Source organism: Cricetulus griseus, chromosome 3 (genome assembly GCF_003668045.3).
Source record: "Cricetulus griseus strain 17A/GY chromosome 3, alternate assembly CriGri-PICRH-1.0, whole genome shotgun sequence".
Taxonomy (NCBI): Eukaryota; Metazoa; Chordata; class Mammalia; order Rodentia; family Cricetidae; genus Cricetulus; species Cricetulus griseus.
In genome coordinates, this window is record NC_048596.1 from 149,185,209 (window position 1) to 149,209,178 (window position 23,970).

Sequence of the window (23,970 nt, forward strand, 5' to 3'; positions counted from 1 at the left end):
CATTTCCTACTAGAAGGTGAGGTCCTTGATCTTGCTTCAGTCCTATTAATTACACCCAACCAAGGATTCCAGCTGCAGCAGAAGGGAGGAAGGAAAACTCTTCTCCTTTGCTCCCTATTTCCTTTCCATACCTTGAGCTCATCAGCATTGTAGAAGTCCACACGCACTGCAGGTACCATCCACGTCTGGAATAGTGTTGCCAGGATCTGCTCTGCAATAGAATCAGCGATAAGGTGGAAATGCAGAGGGTTCCGCCTGTGAAGGGGAAAGCAGGATGCCAAAAGATCATTAGAGGCCTTGGATCTAGTTGTAAAATCACCCCTTTCCCAGAAGATAATGTGGGACAGTTTTGTCAAAAGCCACTATGGAACTAAATCATGCAAGTTGATGCTCTTTGTTGAGGATATTAGAGCTGCAAAGGAGAGAGGACATCTCCCCAACCTCCACATTTCAGAGTGTAGAAAACCAAGCACCATAGAAGGCAAGACCCAATTCTCATATCTGTTGTAAATAAATCTGGGTTCTAAGAAACTGATGAAGGGCATATTTAAAAATTGCATCAATCTTTACATCTGCAAACTTGACATACCAGCATTAATGCAGAAACCCAATGATAGCAGCAGTCCATGTGTTAGATGGTGTAGGCAGCTGACAACATATTTCTCCATTGACTCAAAGATAAGTTGTGTTTTTTACTTGTTCTTTTCTGAAACAAAGCTATACTTTCATGGTGGAATCATCTGGAGCTTTGCTGAGGATACTGGCATGCTTCTTTTGTAGTGTATCCAAACCTTGCAGTTACTCAACTGTTTACAGTGACCAGCCCTTACTAGATAGTTCATGACAGCATGACTCAAGGACAAAGATTCTTGGGGATTAGTTTGTTCGAAAATGAAATGTCCCCACAATAACTTAATGTGACTGAATACTTGATCCCTAGCTGGTGGCAATGTTTGGGTCTAGTTTTTGATGGCAATGATTAGGGGCTAAAGTTTTGCTGAAGTAAGTTTTTTTTATAGCTTAAACTCACTTTCTGACCATGTTTTGCTTCCTGAGTGCAGAGATGAACAGCTGGCTTTGTGCTTCTGCCTTCCCCTTTATTATGAAATGCATCCCCTTAAAGTTTTATGACAATTACCAGCCAACTATTTATTTCTTATGTTGACTTTGTTGAGGGTATTTTCTTACAGCAATGAGACAAGTAAAAAGTACCAAAAAACTGGTACCAGAGAGGGGGTTATAATGTATTCTTTTAAACATAAGCCAGAATAAACCCTTTCTTAAATTGCTCTACTCAAATCTTTTGTTGCAACATGAAAAGTAATCAATACAAGGAAAAATGGAAATAAGTTCTAAATCCAGTTCTGACTCATCCTGCAGCATTTCCTTCTTGAGCCTGATAAATGATGAACCTGCCTGCCTCCATCTTAGGCTTAAAAGCCATCTTATAGTAAAACCACAATAGGTTCATTCCTGTTATGCTTAAACCTCTGTTTCTTGTGGAATGGGCTATAACACACCTGTAACCTTAACTAAGAATGGTTCTGTACAGCCTATTCCAGGAAACAGCAAGGATGCCTTTGTTTAAAAAGATTATTATGACTGTCTATGACTACCTGGCAATGACTACCTATTGCTATAACTACATTGTTATGCTTATATTCTGCTACTCTAACTGCCTATTTTGCCTGCCAAGTCCTCCATTAGGAAACCTCATATCACTGAGCTACAAAAAGCTTGTCTTCATCATCTCCAATGCTGATCTCTTGAACCTTTAGGAAGAGACAGTCTGTGTACACAAATAAAAACATTGCTTTAATTAACTGCTTGCTGTAATTAATTTGACCATGATATTTGGGTCAGTGGTCTTTCTCCTTTTATCTCTGGAATTAACAATAAATACCATTTACCCACCCTCTCTAGCAATAAGTAGAATCCTGTCCATCTCATACAATCCATGTCTTTAACACCCAGTCAATGATAAATCTTCAGAGGTCATGCTATCTAGGTGTTACAAGATGGATCTCAGGATATAAGTCTACTGGATCTGACTTATGTTGGTTTGGTAAAATACTAATGGTGAACTTTGGAAAGTTTCATCTCTAAGTGCCAGCTTTAAAATTTCTAAAATGGGCTTGACTAATAATGGAATTGCTGGATCTTGTGGTAGGCTGATTCCCATTTTTCTGAGCAACCGCCATACTGATTTCCAAAGTGGCTGTACTAGTTGGCACTCCCACCAGCAGTGGAGAAGTGTGCCCCTTTCTCCACATCCTCTCCAGCCTGAACTGTCATTGGTGTTTTTGATTTTGGCCATTCTAACAGGAGTAAGATGGTATCTCAGAGTTGTTTTGATTTGCAATTCCCTGATGGCTTAAGATGTTGAACACTTTCTTATGTGTCTTTCAGACATTTTAGATTCCTCTATTGAGAATTGTCTATTTAGTTCTGTATCCCACTTTTTAATTGGATTGTTTGTTGTTTTGGAGTCCAGCTTCTTGAGTTCTTTGTATATTTTGCAGATGAGCCCTCTGTCATATGTGGGGTTGGTGAATATCTTTCCCCAGTCTATGGGCTGCCATTTTGTCTTGCTGACTGTGTCCTTTGCCTTATGGAAGCTTCTCAGTTTCAGAAGGTCCCATTTATCAATTGTTGACTTCAGTGTCTGTGCTACTGGTGTAATGTTCAGGAAGCAGTTTCCTTTAACCAATTCACACAAGGGTATTTCCCAATTTGTTCCAATAGGTTAAGTGTAGGTGGATTTATATTGACGTCTTTGATCCATTTTGACTTAAGTTTTGTACAAGGGGATAGGCTTGGGTCTATCTGAAGATTTATACATGTCTGCAACCAGTTATTCCAGCACCATTTGTTGTAGATGTTCTCTTTGTTCCAGTGTATAAATTTGGATTGTTTGTCAAAAATGAGGTGTTCATAAGGGTGTGGGTTAATATCAGGGTTGTCAACTCTATTCCATTGGTCTGCCTGTCTATTTTTGTGCTAATACCAAGCTGTTTTCAGGACTATAACTCTGTAATAGAGCTGGAAGTCAGGGGCGGTAATGTTTCCAGAAGTTCATTTATTGTAACAGGGTTGTTTTGGCTATCCTGGGTCTTTTGTTTCTCTAAATAAAGTTGAGAATTGTTCTTTCAGAGTCTGTGAAGAATTGTGTTGGGATTTTGATGGGGATTGCACTGAATCTGTAGATTGCTTCTGGCAAGATTGCCATTTTACTATGTTGATCCTACCTATCTAAGAACATGGGAGATCTTTCCATTTTCTGGTATCTTCTGTAATTTCTTTCTTTAGAGACTCATAATTATTATGGTACATGTCTTTCACTTTTTTGGTCAGTGTTACCTTGGGGTATTTTATGTTGCTTGTGGCAATTGTAAAGGGTGATGTTTCTCTAATTTCTTTCTCCACCAATTTGCCATAAGTATATAGTAGGGCTACAGATTTTTTGAGTTAATCTTGTATCCTGCTACTTTGCTGAAGGTTTTATCAGCTTTACGTGTTCCCTGGTAGAGTTTTTCAGGTCACTAATGTAGACTATCATATCACCTGCAAATAGTGAGAGTTTGACTTCTTCCTTTCTGATTTGTATTCCCTTGATCTCCTTTTGTTGTCTTATTGCTCTAGCTAGATCTTTAAGGACAATATTGAAGAGGTATGGAGAGAGTGGACATCCTTGTCTTGTCCCCCATTTTAGAGTAATTACATTGAGTTTCTGTCCATTTAAGTTGATGTTGGCTGTTGGCTTGCTGTATATTGCTTTTATTATATTGAGGTATGTTCCTGTTATCCCTGATTTCTCCAAGACCTTTTTCATGAAGGGTGTTGGATTTTGTCAAAGGCTTTTTTGGCATCCAGGTAGATGATCATGTGTTTTTTTTTTTTTTTTTTTCATCAGTCTGTTTATATGGTGGAATACATTGATGGATTTTTGTAAGTTGAAAACCAAACGTTTATTTACACCAAAGAATTCCAACACTGGCTCTTTCACATATGAGTGACAAAGTATTATACACACAAACACACACACACACACACACACACACACACACACACACACACACACACACTGCAAGGGATGGCACGGCCATAACAAGAGAACTCGTAGTTTCCCACAATTACAGGTCTACCATTTCTGGTTCACTGCAGACAATGGCTCGGCTCCTGCCTCTCAGACACAATTACAACTCTGAGAGCAGGTTTCCTCACTAGATGGCATATAAAGAAAGGGGAAGGTAGGACAAGAAAAAAGTACAAAGCTTAACATGAACTTATATGGACAGTATTTCTTTTTTTAAAAAGCAATAAATTATTCCCAGTGACTAACTGACTTCAAAATGGCCATGTCAAAGAAAACTGAAAAAGACTTAGCCTCCCCTTCCCTACCAGGTCTAAAGCACAGTATGAAAAGGGAAATAACAATGCAGGAGTCTAACAGGGAAAGTATCAACTAAACTACCAGTTTAGACTAAACTACCAGTTAAACTAAACAACAGTTTAGATTTCAACTAAACTGAAATTAAAATGATTTAGGGTTAGGTCAGTAAGACATGATTCATTTAGAAAAGCTTGAGGATCTGTCTGCAAGTCGGGTAGACTTTTTACATCTTGATGTAACTAAGACAGATCCACTGCCACTAGAGCCAGAATAACTCATGGACACAATCCTGAAGAAAGGTGATAAAGTGACCAGCAGAACAGTGTTGAGCATGGACTGGATCCTCCCTACCTTTCTTCTTCCCACCTCCCTTGATAAGCTACATTTTATAAGATCCAATCCCCAAGAGTGTGGTAATGTGGGGAGAGCAATGTGGAGAGGGGAAGAGACCCCCTAAACACGGCAGCTGAGACTGAGGCTAGTTTATCTTTGATCTTTAGTGGTGATGAACTGAATTTGGAAGGGGAGAAAAATTTTGTTCATGAAATATTCCACCTGCAGGTAATTTTTCAGGGAATCCCTTGAGTGATGGAAAGTTCAAGTTCAAAAAAAAAAAAAAAAAGGAAAAGAAAATCAGCCTATTATAATTTTTTTTGACTCAACTACTAAATCCAAATGCAAGAGTTCAGACACAATGCTTCTGAAGTGTTCTCACCCATCCCAACCAGGCACAAGCTCCATCAAGGAGAGGATGGACTTCCTCACCTCTGCTTAGGCATCAGGAGATGGATGGGGGTCATTACTGTTGGGCGCCAGCAGCAGGTGGAACAGGCATCCCAACAGCAACAATCACTGGTGAGCCTGCCAAAGGTCCAAGGGTTGAAGGGGTTGACACTGAAGAAATCCCTGACATCATATTGACACTACTGACAGGTGTACTGCCCCCTGGCATGCTGGATGAACTCATTCTAGCCTAGTCCTTCACAACAGTGTAATAGTAAGGATGTTCCATGGCCTCTCTTGCAGTGAGGTGGTCACATTGCAAGAGCCTGTCCAGAAAATCCAAGGCCTCAAGGCTAACAAGGTGCTGGTTTTCATTGTGAACAAAACGTTCCCACCACTTATGAGAGTGTCTGCCCAAAATATCATTGAAATGTGGATCTAATTCAATGTTGTACTTGCCAATATAGTCATGTTCCCAGAACCTTGGCTATCCTCACCAACTGATCATAATTGTCATGTCCATGGAAAAATGGCTCCTTCTGGAAGATTATACTTGCCAGCATACAACCCAAGCTCCACATATCAAAACTATAATCATACATCTGATAATCTACAAGTAGCTCTGGACCTTTGAAGTATCGGTAAGCAACTCGGACATTATATTTTTGACCAGGATGGTAAAATTCAGCTAAGTCTCTTAGCCTTAGCTTTCTATGTTAATGATCATTCATGACATTATGTGGTTTCACATCTCTGTGCATAATCCCCATGCTGTGCCAATACATGTAAAATCGAATGTCATAGTCTGTTAACGTCTGGTACAATTGCTTGAAGTCTGTGTTGTTTACATGTTCAAAAACCAAGGCGGGGGTTCGTGACACAGGGTCTTTTACAATGTCGGCAAGTGTGATGATGATGGGACCACCTCTCAAATTCTCCAAAATCTTTATTGCATACTTAATTTTCTTCTTTTTTACTGGCTTGAGAAATTTAACAACAACTTTTTCATTATTTATGATGTTGATTGCTTCAAACACTTCACTGTATTTTCCCTGCCTAATTTTCAAACAAGCTGGTAGTCATCTTGATTTCCCCATTCCACCACATGTGACTCATAATCCCAGTACTCTTGAGGTCTCTGTGTGTTAACATCTGTGTAAACTCTGGTCCTGCTTGGCACGGATCCCAACATGTCAGACAGGTTGGCAGACAAAGCTGAACTTGATGTTTGAAGATCTGTCAGTTACTGTGTTCGGAGGCAGATGTGGATAAGACCTTGTTTCAGACCTATTTTCTTCAAGCTGCAGTGGAAGCAGCAGCAGCAGTAGCTGTGCTCTCCTCTCCTCACTCAGACAATATGGCAGCGGCAGAAGAGGGGACACATGGCTTGGCCCGGATATGTGAACTTCTTACTAACTCAGGTCTCCATGTGATAAAAATGTTGTCTCAATTAAAACCACTTTAATCTTCATCTAGTTCCTGCAGTACATCTATGGGGACAGGTAGCAGGAAGATTTGGTCCTCTGCCTCTCAGGAGTTCTTAATAAACCTACATTTGTTCTGTTCAGCCTTGTCCTTGATTCTAATATTTCTGACAAAATTGGTTTGGGGTAACTTAGGTAACTACTGACTGATCTTCAGACAACCTAGCTCTCCGGGGTAAATTCCCAAAAATCCAAGAAAGGGTATGCTGTTCTCAAAAATGACACAACAGGTAGATGTGGAATCTAAAGAAGAAGAAAGAAAGGAAGGAAGGAAGAGAGGGAAGAAGGGTGGAGAGAGGGAGGAGAGGGAGGGAGGGATAAACTAGATTTCTCTGCACTGTCTGTCCCTGCTCACTACAACATGTAAGGTACAACAGAATGGCCACTTGCAGATCCAGAGAACAGTTCCCTCGGGAGCTGGATCAACCTGGCACCCTTATCTCAGCACCCCAAAGCCCAGAACCATGTAATAACTGTTTTGTTGAAGCTAAAAAAGGAAAGGAAAATAGAACTTTTGTGCTTAGAAGGACATCAATAAAGTGAAAAACATTACTCATGGGGGAGAAAAAAATATCTGCAAGTGAGTAACTGATGAGGGATTTGTTAGGATGAAAAGTATCTATTACAACTCCAAGATAAAAAGAAAAAAAGACAAGTAAACCAACTGAAAATCCTGCAGAGGCTTAGTATAGCCATGTCTCAAGACAGATTTACAAATAGTCAATAAGCACAGGAAAAGACTAAATCTCATTAATCCCCAGGGAAATGCAAACTGTAAAACCACAATGAGATGGCACTGCATATGCACTAAACATGCTTAAAATAAACACATGACAATAGCTTGGGTGGGGAAGACTCTGAGCCAACAACCATTACTTATGGAATTGCCAGAAGGTATAGCTTATTTGGGGGGCAGGGAGTTTGGAAATTTCTCAAAAACATAAAAAGAAATGAAAATTAGCACAAAAATACCATTTCTGAGGTACATAGCAGTTTTTTTCTCCTAGTTACATACAAAAAGTATGAGTTTATATGTGTGTGTGTGTGTGTATAATTAATACAAAAATAAGTTATCTGTTCTCTATAAGATAACTACACACCAATACTCAAGCGAGCAGCCCTAATTAAAATCAGTGGGTCAGAGAGAGAGGGAGAGGGGAGAGGGGGAGAGGGAGAGAGGGGAGAGGGGAGAGGGGGAGAGGGGGAGAGGGAGAGGGGGAGAGGGGAGAGAGAGGGGGAGAGGGGGAGAGGGGGAGAGGGGGGAGAGGGAGAGGAGGGGAGAGGGAGGGAGAGGAGAGGGAGAGGGAGAGGGAGAGGAGAGGAGAGGAGAGGGAGAGGGAGAGGGAGAGGGAGAGGGAGAGGGAGAGGGAGAGGGAGAGGGATGAGTGGGACAATCCAAAGATAATGGGCAAGCTTTCACAATTAAATCTCCACCTCCTTATATGTGACCTGGCATCCCAAAGGGAAAATCTGACTACAAAGACAGGACTCCAATTTTCCAAGTTACATGATGGCTTTGCTGGGATGCCCTAAGATTCCTAAAACAGTTTTTCCCTGCATTTTTGCTTCTTTAATTTGCAGAGAAAATGAGCCCACGCCTGCATACCTAGACTATGACTAGATTGTGTGAAGATCATTGGATCCTGAGGTTTTTTTTCTACCTGCTAAGAAGAATAACGAGTGAGTAGGGAAAAAAAAAAAACAGATTAAGGACAAAATGAGGAGGAGATTTGAGGGAGGAATAACTTCCTCTTGCCCCATCAAGTGGCCTCTTATGACTACTATAGTAGGGACTGGTTGGAGACTGAGAACAAACCAAGTGGTCATTCTTTACTCATCCAATTAGGGCAGTGGTCATTTTTTCTGGTCTCTTTAGGTCATGTTTTCTACCCACTCCTGTAACTTATTTTGTAGACTATTTGTTATTATTTCCAGGGCCCCATGCCATGCCATGCACACCATCAGCATTGAGGAAAAATGGTTAGTTTCCGCACATGTTAGCATTTCTGGGGTTGGCTGTGCATGCTCTCTCAGCATTCAGACAGAATGCCTAGTAATCCATGGCCTTATGTAATTGATATGCATGTGTGGTATGGCTAGATTGCATGTTTTAGGACCTTTAATATCACACAAGCCCCACTCCCAATCTCTGCTATGTGTTTTTCCAGACAAGGCACTCCTTCCCTTTCCCTACTCTTTATTAATAAAACTCTTAAAGTGGGTTTTGTTGTATATCTTGTGGTCTGTTCTCACACACAGTAAATCACACTATTGATTTGGTCACTTTCAACTTTACTGGAACATGAGCTACCATAGAAATTGCCTTTACTTCCTTTGGGGTGCTAACTCCTATCTTAAAAATAGAAGGTAGCCCACAGACAGACATCAAGTAAACGAGTAAATGAAAAAAAAAAAAAAAGAAGGTAATTTGTTGAGAAGGGGTTCATCAAAAGGCTGGGGCAGGGTAAGGAGGATAAATTGGTTGTATATGATTAGAATACATATACTCATATATGAAATTGTCAAAGAAATAATAAATAAAAAGAAAACAGGTCTATATACAAAAGCTTATATACAATTATTCTTAGTAGAGTCACTATTAACAGCCAAGAATTAGTAAATATCAAAATGGCCATCAACTAATGATAAACAAAGAACAATACATTCATACAAAGGAACATTAGTGCACAATAAAATGGAATTAAGTATTAGCAATTCTGTATCATGGAAGAACCAGGAAACCTCATTTGAAGGAGAAGAAGTACATGGCAACAAAATGTCCAGACTAGACAAACCTGGAGACAGAGAGGAGATTAATAGTTATTGATGTGATGACTAATATATATGAGGGTGCACCTTGGGGGAAATGAAAATGGCCTAATATTCAAGAATGGTGATGGATGAATAATGGCAAATTTATTGAAAACACTGAATGTTTTCTTTGAAAGCACAGTTACGTTATAGAAATATTCTCATACACATACTTTGCTACTTGAAAATAGAATGATAGTCTGTTATGCCCAGATCACAGAGCCACCACAAACCAATAAGGAGACCAAATCCCATATATAAAAACTAAAACCCTTTTATTCAAGCTTGAGCTTGGACTCTGTCTGCCCCATTCAGTGGTTGAGAGAAGAGAGTAACCCAGCCCAGATGGTAGGATTTTGGTCACAGTAGAGGTTGGGAGGGGGGGGATTTTCAGGGTTCAGGACCCTGATTGGCTGACACTTGTCAAAGCGTATCTTGGTGAAAGGGGATGGGTATGTGCTTAGGCTAAGGGACATCAGGTGATCCTATCTATAATAGATATTTCCTTTGGTGCATTAGGTATTTTCCCTTTGCATAGTGCTATCCTGAGTGGTGCCCAGGTGGTCAAAGCTTGTGGTGTCTCCTGGAGTCAGATGTTGCCTAAAGGTAAACTGAAACTTCAGGCATACTTTCTGGTTGGTCTCCACTGAGCCTTGCCATGGCAGCAATGCAGCCAAGAAGCAGGAGTATACCAAGTCTCCCTTGGCCCTACAATCTACTCTCTGAGTGTGGGAGTGGGTTAGCCTGCTTTGCTCAGCTGTTCTAGATCCTTCACTGCACTGGGAACCCTGACCAGCAAGGCACTTATCTCACTAGGTAGGAGAGGTTGCACATGTCCAGGTGGCTATGTGACCAGGAAGTATGTCCAATTCTAGAGGCCACAGGAAACAGGCTGATGATGACGATAGTTAATGAAGATCTAATTCAAGATTAACTAATAAAGGAAATGATTTTATCTTTTTCACAGATGGCTTCTGAGTCTCCTTTTATCTTTGGTTTCTAATTCAAGAATGTAAAAGTAGATTTTAATGATAGAGAATTGCAAATACTACAATCTGACAAAGGCTGTGAGCTTCTGTCTTTTATTTTACGGGAATGGGGCACCATTTAGTCAGATATTAAACATACATTTGTAGCAAAGGGAGTTTCACAAAATGAACTTAATTAAAAGGCACAAGGGATAATCACAATATATAATTTAAGGCTTGTAGCAGAGTCAGGCCTTGCCAGTGTATTTGATTTAGTGGATACAACCATTTGGGGCGTGGCTTCCGGTGTGAACAAACAGGAAGGCTGGGAAGCCAGGGAAGCATGGGGAGCTCTCTGTTGGGTACAGGAGAGGATCAGGAGGGCTGAGTCTGCATCCTCTGGAGCAGAAATGCTACAGCAGTTCGTTATTATTATCTGTGTATGTTGTTCCCCAAGAAAACCACCATTTTTCACTTATCTTGGTCTAGTGAACTTATTATCCCCTCATTCAACTGGTGCCAATGTGGCTGGATTCCCATGATTAAGCCCATAAGGCTGGCCTAGTGGTCTAGAGGTTAGGATTCAGTACTCTCACCTGCCTGGGTATAGCAAGGTAGAATTCCTCGAACCAGATTCAACCGCGCCCAGCCTCACTGCATTTTGGTGGCCCATGCAGCACACAGCTTCTGAACTGTATGCAAGCCATGGAGTCTGCCACAGTTCCCTCTGCTCTCTGTGTGCCCCGGATTTGCGTGCATGCGTGCGTGTGTGCGTGTGTGTGTGTGTGTGTATGTGTGTGTGTGTGTAGATGTGCATGCATGAGTGCATGCAGTAGCACAAAGTTTCTTGAGCTGCAACATTTTTTTCTTACCGCTGCAGATTTGGTTGCAGCTGCAAGGTTCTTTGAGCCACAGCAGGGTTAAGAAGCTTCCTGCTGCTAAAATGGCTGCTCAACTCAGTGTGTGTGTGTGTGTGTGTGTGTGTGTGTGTGTGTGTGTGTAGATGTGCATGCATGAGTGCATGCAGTAGCACAAAGTTTCTTGAGCTGCAACATTTTTTTCTTACCGCTGCAGATTTGGTTGCAGCTGCAAGGTTCTTTGAGCCACAGCAGGGTTAAGAAGCTTCCTGCTGCTAAAATGGCTGCTCAACTCAGCTGGATCAGTGCCACCAATGGTTGCCACAGGTTGAGTCCCCACTCTTCTCTCTAACAAAACTTCATTTGATTTGGGCTTGTTGAGTGTTGCTTAGAAATTATAGATTGTAACACATTAGAAACAAAATCAGACTGGAGTTCCTCTGCTGCTGGACTTGTTTCCACGGTACCTGCTGACAAGTGAGCCAACAAGCACTCAAACCTCAACCTTCTGGGATTTTACATAAGGTATAGAACTGCATCTTATGCAATTTAAGCCAATAAATAAACAAATACATAAATATATACAATTAACTACTCACCAATGGTGCATAGTATTATACTATATAGGAAGTAAAAAAACATTTTTCTTTCTTACATGGATGGAATTTTTCAAGAGTTTTATGACCTACCTACCTGGAACATATTTACTATTAGCCATAGTTGCTAGAAACTTAATAATTCATAAGATATCCTTAAAGAAATGTTTGATAATAGAGCGAAGAATGAGGAACTTACAGAAATCATATAGAAATTACAGACTGGTAATGAGATCTTAGCAAAAAGACTTCAAATCATTGAAAACACTTTATACACTGGTAATGAGAGCTTAGTGAAAAGGATTCAGACCATTGAAAACAGAAATGATGATTCCACAAAAAGAATACAATGGAACATAATATTAAATTCCTAACAGAAAAAAATCGCTCCATTTCTGAGATTAATGACAAGCTACTACATAAAACATTGTTTTTGGAAGGCAATCAACATGCTATGCAGATAATCTCTAAGGATGAGAATATTAAATCTCTGGATTCATATATGAATGAAGAGAACAAGAAACTGAATAATTTAATGAAATTGCTCAAGTTTATACTATCGAGGAAATACTAGCACTCTGAGAAACAACGGCGAATAGATTACATGCCATAGGAAAACTTAAAACTGATACACTGGTAGATGAGGTACAAACCAAAGAGCATGAAAGGAATTTAACATCACCAGTACCATTCAGAGTCAGAGATGACTTACCAAAGGTTGTAACATCATCACCTGCTATAGTTTATCTTGTTACTGAAAAGCCAGCAAATAAGAAACATCCTCAAGGATTCATTGAATGTCATTGGGAGCCAATACATATGAAAAACATAAAAGGTATTAAGGAAGCAGTAGTTTCTTATGGCATGCATCCACCATATGTGAGGCAGTTAGAAGAGTCATTGGCTGGAGCCAATTACTTTCAGCTGTCCTTGAAATTGGTGTAGAGAGGCAGTGGCGTTCATTATGGAGGAAAGAGGCCAAAGCACTTGGACATAAGGTCAAAAAGAAAGGTTATAAATCTGCCAAGATAAAATTCTTGGTGAGGGTCTTTATGCTGATGCAGAGACTCAAGCTATATATGATGAACACATCTTTTCCCTATGCCATACAGCAGTATTGAATGCTTGAGAGTAAGGTTAAAGAATTGAGTCCTATACTAAGGTTACACAAGGCCCAAAATTTTGCAGAGATTGACTACAGTGATACAAATATGGGTAGAAGATCCACATGCTTCAGGAGTACTCATTGAATTTCTAGTTTTTGAAAATGCTAATTTAGAATGCAAAAAGGTGCTTGGGCCCTTAAAGGTCAGATCGGCAAAAATGGATGAGTGGATCCCGCACACAGCCAATATTGAGTCTTTTAATTATAACACTGAAGCTTGGGTAGGAGAAGCAATATCCAAAGGTATGAAAAGACATCAAATTCCAAATATTTATATTGTGGTAGAATAGGATATTCTGAGAGGAAACTGTAGACCAGGCATTCCCAGAAATAATGCATCTTCTAGGCATAACTCAAACAGAAAGCCCAAAACTTCTGTATTATGTAGAAGATAAATCAAAAGCCTACACTGGACCAATGAATGTAGATCAACCTCGGACAAGCAAAGAAACCCTTTACCATAGGGAAATTTCTCGGGGCGGGGGCTCTCAAAGGCCCACAAGTCAAACATGATGTAGTCATTCCCAGTCATTGTGGAGGACAATCCTCTCCAACACAACTAGAAAATGCATTGTCTATTGTAAAAAATTATACCGCTCTGGATGGTAGATTAGCTTTGGAGGATGAATCAAACATTCACGGAAGAAACAAACAAACAAACAAACAAACAAACAAAATCATGTATTTTGGCAGACTTCAAAAAATGACCAAAGAGCAAAACTAAAAGTACAGGTAAAGAACACTGTACTTAAAAGGTGTGTGGGACATGGCGGCAGATGTTACTATTATAACTCAAGAATCTTGGCATCCAAGTTGGCCTCTGCAGGAGGTAAACGTTCAATTCTTAGGAATTGTAACCCTATCTCAGGTAAGACAAAGCATGAGATAGGTTGAATGTATAGGGTCAGAAGGACAAGGAGGAAGGCTGAGGCCAAGTGTGGCTAATATAGCAATAAGTCCACGAAGTCATAATTTATTGCAGCAATGGAATACCCAAATTAACATTCCTCTAGTATCAGATATGAACTGTAAACAAACTCATGTTTGTGGAAAAAAATATTGTAAGGCACTATATAAAAAAGACACCAACTATCCAGGTTGTACAAAAACAGAATACAAGTGCCAAACTAACAGAGGAACCAAAAGCCCTACCCTTAAAGTGGCTAACTGATGAACCTGTCTGGGGCAATGACCTATGACTTCTGAGAATCTAGAGGCTATGGAAAAGCTGGTTCAGGAAGAGCTAAATGCTGGACTTAGTGAAGAATCTAGCAGCCCTTGGAATTCCCCTAATTTGTTACTTTTGGAAAATGGAATATGCTTACAGATCTGTAAGCCATCAATAAAGTAATTCAGCCAATGGGCTCTCTACAGCCTGGAATGCCCTGCCTTCTCTGATACCTAAAGAATGGGCTATTATATTGATTTAAAACACTTTTTCTTCACTATACCTTTACAAGAAAGAGATAAGGAAAAATTTGCCTTCATGCTGCCTACTTAAAATAATTCTCAGGCTGTCAAGAGATATCACTGGAAGGTTGTGCAATGGGGGACATTAATAATCCCACCCTGTGCCAATATTTTGGGCAAAAACCATTGGAAATAATTTGTAACACGTTTCCACAATCTATAATTTACCACTATATGGAAGATATATTATTGGCTGATTCTAAGACAGAAAAATTAGAAAAAAAATGTTTGAGGAAGTTTTATTTATATGGGGATTACAAATTTCTCCCCCACCCCCCACAATATACATAGAGGAGATTCTATTGATTATTTAGGATATAAAATAGGTCTACAGAAAATAAGACCAGAAACAGTACAAATCAGGATGGATTGATACCAGACTCTTAATGATCTTCTAAAATTACTAGGAGAGATTTCCCAGCTACAGACTATTATTGGAGTAAAAGGACATGACCTAAAACAATTTGAAAAAGATACTTAAAGAGGACAAGGACTTAAATATTCCAAGAATATTATCAACTGAAGCTGAGGAAGACTTAGAATGGGTAGAAAAGAGAATACTAGAAGCACATGTGGACTGTGTGAATGCAAAGCTCGAATGCATTCTGGTTATATTACAATGATTATCCCAAAAGTGAGAGAATAAAATTCATAAACAAAACCATTTTGATCCTTCCATGCACTGTAAAGAAAGCACCAATCTCTGGAGTCTCTACGTTCTACATTGATACAAACAAATCAGGTAAGGCAGGATATAAATCAGGAAATATAAGTAAAATGGTTCAAAGCCCTTATACCTGTACAAAAGGCAGAATTGTAGGTCATTCTCATGGTACTTAAGGATTTTGTAGAACCTCTTAATATATTCTTACTGACTCTCAATATGTAGAGAGAGTCTTCTTACACATTGAGAATGCTGCTCTGAGCTCTGAAAGGGCTGATTCTGTTATTACACACTTATTAGAGGTAATGGCTAATAGTTGTTGAGATGTAATAGCACTTTAAAGGAAATGCTCTATAAACAGGCAGGGGAACCAAGAACCCCACTCCCAGACACATTTCGTAATGCCTTACTAACCTTCCTGATGATACAGAATTAAGTTTGTTATTTATTCATTTATAAGAAATAATGAGGAATTGGACTATAGTATGTAAGTATGTATATATCACATCAGATCCCATACAGGTCTGCCAGGTACTCTAGGACAAGGCAATGATAAAATTGATTGATTATTAATAGGAACTGAGCGGAGGCCTTGGAATTTCATGAAAAAAAAAAAAAAAAACCCATCATGTGAATAGCAAATGTTTAAAAAAGTTTCCTATCACTTGGAAACAAGATAAGGTAATAATTTAAAAATGTTCTACTTGTTCCTTCTATAACCAACTCCTTTCCCAGCAGATAGTAACCCTAAAGGTATACATAGAAATGAAATTCAGCAAATAGATGTGTTTAAATTTGCAGAATTTGAAATGAAAATATGTGAGCCATACAATAGACACATTTTAGGATTTCATGGGGCAACTGCTCTGAGCTCTGAAAGGACTGATTCTCTTATTACACACTTATTAGAGATAATGGCTAATAGTTGTTGAGATGTAATAGCACTTTAAAGGAAATGCTCTATAAACAGGCAGGGGAACCAAGAACCCGACCCACAAACACATTGCATAATGCCTTACTAACCATAAACTTTCTTAATGCTAATGAGCAAGAAAACAGCCACAGAAAGAAATACATTGGACAATAGAAAAATACTTCTGAGCTAAATCAGCAGGTGTGTTTCATGGAAGTATTGACCTCAGAATGGAAACCAGGATATGTGCTATGTTGGGGAAGGTGTTTTGCCTTTGTTTCTACAGGAGAAGAAAAGCTGTGGATACCATCAAAGCTGATCAAGATACTATTTGAACTGGAGAAACCTCTTGATGAGGATACATGACTGGCTATTCGCCAAGGTAAATCCCACACTTTTATGGGGACCTCACAAAGGTGTCCTGTTCTTGTCTTTATAGGAAAACAGAAAACACCCATCTTCAAGAAGCCAAAAACTATTGGACATGTAGATACCTCCAAAAGAAAGGATAGCTATCCAGACAAAATCATCAAAGAAGAATCTGACTTATGGTGCCATTATCTATTTAGGGTAAAAAATCTCTCTACCTGAATGCCTATATCCCCTTACTTCCCAGTACACTAGTAGTCCCAATTCATATAAATCCACTGCTGGCTTTGGATTTGAATTGGGCTTTCCTTCTCTAAATTCAAGCAAGTATGTTGGTAAAATAAAATTAAGAGTTTCTATCTCATTTCAAAAGGCCAATTGGTATAAAGACAGAAGAAAATAAAATCAAGGGAATATCATTGTCAAAACTCTGTTATCTCTCTAAAATCCTAATTTCCCTCATACTTATTTCCATCCTTATTTTTACCTTTCCCAATATATATACCTATAAAAGTTAAACTTTCTGTGTTGGTATTAATGTTCAATATTAATATCTTCCATATTAAATAATAAAATTTCCTTATAGCAATCATTGAAATTTCTGTAAAGAAGATGAGACCCCACTTTATAGATTCCACTTGATTCAACTTGATGTCTTTGAACTAGTAAACAGTACTCTAGGACTGGTTTGGGACTACACTGCTGTAGATTTTTCCAGATTATCTAGCTGATATGGTACACCTTCTTTTAACACTATGGCCAGAGCTTTAGATAAGAACTTCAGGCAAGCATCACCTGCCACTCAGAGTCTAGCTACAAATGTTACACCTAATACTCTAGAGAATTAGCCATTGGTTTAGATTCTTTTTTTTTTTTTTTTCCTACAGGATCCCATAGAGTCACCACTGCCCCATCACAGCAGGAAGTAATTTTAAGAAACAACTCTCCCCTTCCCTACTGTTGGCTTAAAGGATATGTTTTTCATCTCTAAGAAAAGGATAATTATCAATTTTTTAGGCTTGGATTTAAGTTGTGTAGGATTGGGTCTGGATTGTGATGGTCAGACTCAGGTATCTCTTTTTGAAAAGTTTAAGGGCAGGGTATGGTTGGGATGGGAAATAGGTGGATTAACATATCTTCTTCTGAACTATTTTCTCAATGTTTACCTATAGACAACTGAAACTTAAGTGCAATTAACCTTGTATTCTTGCCTTGGATAATTTGCATATTATATTTATCATACTTTGTAGGGTCTTCATTCTGTTTAGGATGTTTTGCAAACACATGAAACTATCTTTATCATAGTGTATGTACATATGCTTCTACATATTCTGAAGGTAGTTTGTATATTGATACAATTTATGATATTTTATCATGCTGCACTTTACAGTTCCACTGTATATATACATATGAGAGTGAGAGACAGAGAGAGACAGAGAGAGAGAGAGAGAGAGAGAGAGAGAGAGAGAGAGAGAGATACCTTTTTTTAATTCATTGCCCTTACTAAATTATTTTGGGAAGCTTCAGCCATTGAACAATTATGTTTCTGAGAATTACAGATTATAGTTACCCATGCTTGTTATACCTATGATGTTAGTCAGACATAGATATAGATATTCAAACACTTCAAAGATTTGCACAATATGGCATTATAATGTTTTAATAATTAATACTCCATTGACATGAGACACAATTGCTCCTGACAGTACCAAGCTATTCCTGAGAGTATGATGGGCACTCCTTGGCTACTGGTCTCTTGAGCAAAGAACTGCCTCCACTTCTACCACTGATCTTGGACATAGTGTCCTAACTGTGCTACTAGGAAATAACTTAAAGAACCTTGCCAAGTCCCTGCTTCTGAGACTGTCCATCTTATACTTTAGGCCTTAGCCAAAGTTAGTCACTCCAGTGTTGCTGTGAGACCTTGGGTGACTGTCCAGGTAGGCTTCCATTTCTGTCTTCACTTGCACCTTAAGGAAGTCGAATTTTCACACTTCCTGCCTACCCTAGTAATGTTATTTTTCTTCTCAGGTCTTTGATCAGATTGAAGACTACACAGTCATAGCTATATCCTCTCTTATCTTAGACAAGACTTTCCAGGTTAGGACTGTTAACGGGATAATCTTTGTCATCCTGATACTGAACATGTATTATGTGTCTATAGCACAATGCTGCTCTTGCTGGTAGTAGGTTTTAGTTTGTGTATGTTTACTTTTCCTTTTCCTGGAATATACTTGACATTTGTTATCATTGGATATAGTTTTTGAATCAGGCTTAAAACCTTCTTCTTCAGACTAAAAGGGGAATTCTAGTGGCATCTAGCCTTGCTACTGTATTTATGCTAGTGGACATACCCCTTTGAGTGGAAGGCAGGGAGGTGTGATGTTGTCTCTCTTAGGTCATGGATCAGATCGTAAGGGCAGAGTCTGCATCTCCTGAAGTAGAAATGCTGCAGTAGTTCTTTATTATTATCTGTGTAAGTTGTTCCCCAATAAAACAACCATTTATTATTTATCTTGGGTCTAGTAAACTCATTATCACTGCCTTCAAAAGCTATTTACTTTTATGGTGGTAAAATATCTAAATAGATTTTTTTTGTACCAGTCACTAGGTATAAATATGTTTGAAAAGCATATGTTTAGGCCCATGGAAAAAGGTCTCTTCCTTGATAGGTGGTTTGGTCCATATCCAAATACCCAGTAGCCTCATTTGCCTAAGTACCAATATCACAATGGAGGCAATGCTCCATCTCCAGAAGATCCTCAAGACCATACTTTCAATGAGCAATACTACCCTTGCCTCTGTTTCCTAAAATGCTCCTGTGTTCAAGGTCAGGATGCAATAAATACAGGAGTGCAGAAAATTTAATATTATTAAACCACTGCTTTGCTCCTGCCTCTCCTTATCTTGCAAGGAAAGTGCCAAAACTCAAATAAGGCTGAGAATGTTCAGGATCCTGATTCAATCATCTTCTACGTGTCTGTCTATATTATAAGTTGCAATATAGATGAACTTTATCCAAATCCCAGATGAGACGTCAGAGCAGAGCCAAGAAGGACATTGGCTAGAACTTCATACTCTGTTCTGGTTGTGATCATGAGTAAATATGGGTAATAAACTTCCACATACAAGGGAAGAAAGAAAGGTCTATGGGAAAGCAGAAGTATAGAGAAGAAAAGACAACTAAGAGGTATCTCCACTTTTCAGTGGTAGAGAAGCAAATTTCTAATTAATCTCATGAAGATCCAGAAGGTATAGCAGATAGCACCTTTAGCATAACATAAAGGATTTTTGAAAGTCAGAGGTACACAGAAAAGGGGCACATCAACCTGGGGAAGTATTTGTATGATATCCAAGTTGCCATAGCAAACTAAAACCAACTGTAACAGAAATTCATTTTGCCACAGTTCTAAGAGACAGAAGTCTGAATATGTGAGGTCAAGTTCCTGAGTTAGGTACTTTCACAGTCTTTTTTCTGAATGTATCTGTCCTAGTCTTATATTTTTACCACTAGTAATATTGGGTCCACCACAGTATGCTACTTTAATTTAATCTTCTCTTTTTCAAACTTTATCTACAAATAGTCTTATTTCAACGTACTAAGTATTAGGACTTTGAATAGAAATTTTAGGTGGGATGTAGTACAGGTCATAACATAATCTGCCAAAAGGAATATAGAAAAGAGTTGGAGAGTGTGGGGTATCAGAAACTGAAGTATCTAATGTAGGATGTCCTTGGAGGCTCCTACAGTTCTGAAGCTATGCTAAACCCCTGCTATTAAACATTTTAAATGTGATATTCTTCCTCCTATGTTGGACAAAGGTTAGATTTTCATGGTATGCTCTTATATAGCCTTCTCCAGGTCAACATGCAGGTGGGCAGGGAAACACAAAGCCAGGAGAGTGCAAGGAAAGACTGTTCTTACCTGTGAAAGAGGACTGACTTGACCAGGGTGACAACATCCCTGCTGGCGTTGTATCCTGCACAGACAATGGCCACGTGGATGGTCTGAGAGAAAAGGAACAGAAAATGAACTATACAGAAAGAAGCAGGCCTTCCTGTCTTTTAGGTCCACAGGAGAGAAAAATAATCCTGATTTCTTGTTGGTATCAGTGTAAACAAAGGGCACTGCCTACAGCCATGGAGAATAACTTGAGATGGTTGTCTTAAAATCTTTTTAATTGGGTTATGAGGCTATTATCATTTGGAGGCCATTGAGACTCTTTTCAAATACATTTTAGAGATGGTTACAATGATTATTGGTTCAAATAGGTAAACAGTAAGTCCCAGGAGACAATGACAACTGGCAAAAGAGAATAAAATGTGCCTACATGGACCAACAGTGAGATCTTTCAAACTGACAAGTTATGGTTCAGAGTATGAGCTGCTCTTCTGAAGTGGCTTAGAGTGGTAAAGTCAATCTGAGAGCAGGCCAAAGGAACCAAGTAGTAGCTCGGGGCTCCATCTGGGATACCATTCTAGGAATTAGAGGGCAGAATTGAGATGGGCATTACCAGTCATCTCATTTAAACTTTTGGAAACATTAACCACAAACATGAATTTAGACCCTGCCTTTAACACCAGGTGGCTCTGGGAAAGCTTAAGGCCTAGCCAATCACTGCAGCATAAGGCATGATTATCAGTTATGCTTGATGGCTATGCTAAAATAAGTGACTAAAGCAACTTCCATTAGAAAAGATATGTTTTTGGCTCATGGCTTAAGTAGAGAGAACATGAAGCTGATTGCGTGTATCTTGGATTATCAGAAAGCATTTGTCTGATCTCCTTTTCAACTTGTATTCATTCAGCTTGAACACCTAATCCATGGAGGGACTCGACCCACATTACAGTTAAGTCTTCCCTTCTTAGTCATTTCTCTCTAAAAATGAACTCAAAGATACACCCAGAGATGTACTTCATAGTGACTCTAATTCTAGCCAAATAAAAGATGGAGATTAACTAACAGAAATCCATGTGCCAACCTGACACCTAAACACACTCTTCATTTTTAAACCATAAAATTCAACCTCTGGCCCTCAAGAGGTCACAGCCATGTAAAAATGCAAAATGGATTTATTTCATCAATAAAACTGCTGTAAGTCATAACACTTTCAATATTTTTAAGAGTGTGGACTAAAGCCTCTTCTGAGAATCAAGTATTTATGAAATCAGAAAATTACTCAGACCCAGCTAATATAAAATGGCATAGAAAACATTCTCATTTGAAAAGGGAGCAATGAAAGAAACCCCCAAACAAACTAGAATACAGCAAGAATGAAATCAAGAAGAGGAAATAACAAAGGCTGAAGTTATTTGTCCAGCAACTAGTACTTAAGATGACATTACTAAGGTACAATATGTTTGGAAGCTCCATTGTTCCAGGAGAGTTCCTTATGGCAACTGTAGCTTCCCTTTTAAACTATCTCTACTTCATACCTAGAGCTTTTCTTGAGGGTATTATCTCTGGTTGGTGGCATTGCCTAATATCCTAGGATCTGTAACACTAAATAGTTTGAACTTCACAGATGCATATCAAGCCCTATTGGGCATTCCATATAAAAATCTAACCCAGCAACATATTACCTCAATTAAGTGGTTTTCTGGAGCCTTCATGCAAGTCCTCATGACTCATTATTGAATTCTGCAGGTATAGTGCTGCTCTATAACTGGATTACAAGTGACAAAAATATCACTTTATACTCTTAAAGCTGTCAGTCAGGCTGGAAATTCAGGTTGGCTCTTTCCTAAGTTTAATAAGTTTTGTTTTGTTTAAAATTAATTTTAAATGGGGTGAGGGTGAGGAGAGAGGGGAGGGGGAGAGAGGGGAAGAAATGGGGGGAGGAAGGAAGGGAGGGAAAGATTGAGCCAAACACTTGAGTGCTCCCTGCAAGCTAGTTCCCTGCTTTGGGCTGGTTTTCACAGGTCTCTACCCTGTCACCAACTTCCTTTGCATCTGCTCCTATACAGACATTGTCTTCTATTTTTGTCATGTTTTAACCAAGACCAATAACGAATACTCTAGTTTAGGAAACTTTAATAAACCATTATGATCTGTTAAAGAATGCAATTGGTCCCTCCTCTTGAAGAACGGCCTTCCTTCAGTTAAAACACATCTTTTAAAAGCAATTTTCAGCAATTCTGTCCTATAAGCATTGCTGAAGGATGATCCTGCTGCCACCTAACCCATAAATTGAAGAATGGGTTCTTGACAGTTGTGTTAAGTCTTTTTCACTGTTGCTATAATAATATAACCTAACAAATACAATTAAAGGAAGAATGGGTTTATTTGGCTCATAAGTCCAAGTTAATATTCATCACTGGAGGGATGTCAAGATGGCAGGAATTGGATAGAACATTATATCAAAAGTCAAGAGCATAGAGAGAGCAATACATGCACACTAGTTCTCTGGCTTTCTCTATACTCAAACTTCCCAGAATAGCAAGCAAAGGAAATGGTGCTGCCTACAGTGTGCAGGCCTTCTTTCACCATCCACAAATCAGTACAATCACTCACAAACATGTTCAAAGGTCTTTCACAGATGATTCTGGATTGTATAAAATTTTAAATTAAAGAAGCTCTTCTGAAAGCCCATGCTATCACATTACAGCTCCTCATAACTTCCCACTATCTTGGGCAGCTCCTTCTAGATGCTCCTCTTCTAAACTGTTCACTCCACTAGACACTTTGTTCAATGACTCCTGGCTAACAGGAATTCTTCATCACCACATTTAGTATTACTATGAGAACTAAATCCATCAAACACAAATCATAAACTCTTCATCAGTCTTAGTCCATTCCCATAACCTCTCTGATCCCAATAACCTTCATGTACTCGCTAACCACTCCTGCCACCCCAGTGCTAGAAGCTTCATCAGAATATCACTATCTCAGAAAGTCTATTGTCATGTGCTTGCTGCTTATACAGGGTTTTTTTTTTTTTTAAACTTTCTTATTTATTCTTTGTGTCGTTCATATCAGGCATCTGGATCCCATTCATTTCCCCATCCCTTTATAGCTACCTTCTGCCCTTGCAACCTCTCCCTAAAAAATGAAAGATACAAAAGAATAGGAAAAAAATCTTGTCATAGGAGTTGTAGTGTCATACAGCAAGTCATGCAGCAAACCCTTTTATTTATATTATCTTTATTTGCAAGTGCTCATTGTGAAATGTCACTCGTCTAGTTTGATGAGTTTCTGCTATGCTATTGATGCTGGGCCATCACTGCAACTCCTCTTGGACATGCTGCTATTGTCTGTGTCATGGAAATCCTACACCTTTGAGTCTGAAGGATCAGCCCTTCACATGCTCCAGAACACCACAAATGGATAGATATTAGGGTGAGCCAATTCATAACTCTGGATCTGGGCCTGGGTACTTGCAGGGTTGGTCAACTTGCAAGCTCTCCCTTGTCCTTACCACCAAGGTGGGCTCTCCAGCATCGCCCTGGTAAGTTTCCCCATTGTTCCTTCACTTACTCAGGGTTGGCTATCCCACACACCATCAGGGCCAGCTACACTATATTGCCCACCTATAAATACTTTTATGTCAACTTGAC

General features: G+C 39.1%; 1 protein-coding gene and 1 pseudogene across 16 annotated transcripts in view; both read right to left on the reverse strand.

The window, feature by feature from the left end:
- Window positions 1-23,970, reverse strand: part of Large1 (LARGE xylosyl- and glucuronyltransferase 1) — a 520,809-nt gene that overhangs the window by 269,192 nt on the left and 227,647 nt on the right. For all 16 annotated transcript variants that reach the window (XM_035442501.1, XM_027410534.2, XM_027410533.2 and 13 more), the window contains 2 exons: window positions 20,339-20,421; window positions 132-255 (listed from right to left, as the gene is read on the reverse strand). In XM_035442501.1, coding sequence (XP_035298392.1) covers window positions 132-255; window positions 20,339-20,421 — 207 coding nt within the window. The remainder of the gene's footprint in view (window positions 1-131; window positions 256-20,338; window positions 20,422-23,970) is intronic.
- Window positions 4,338-7,125, reverse strand: LOC100764962 (annotated as a pseudogene).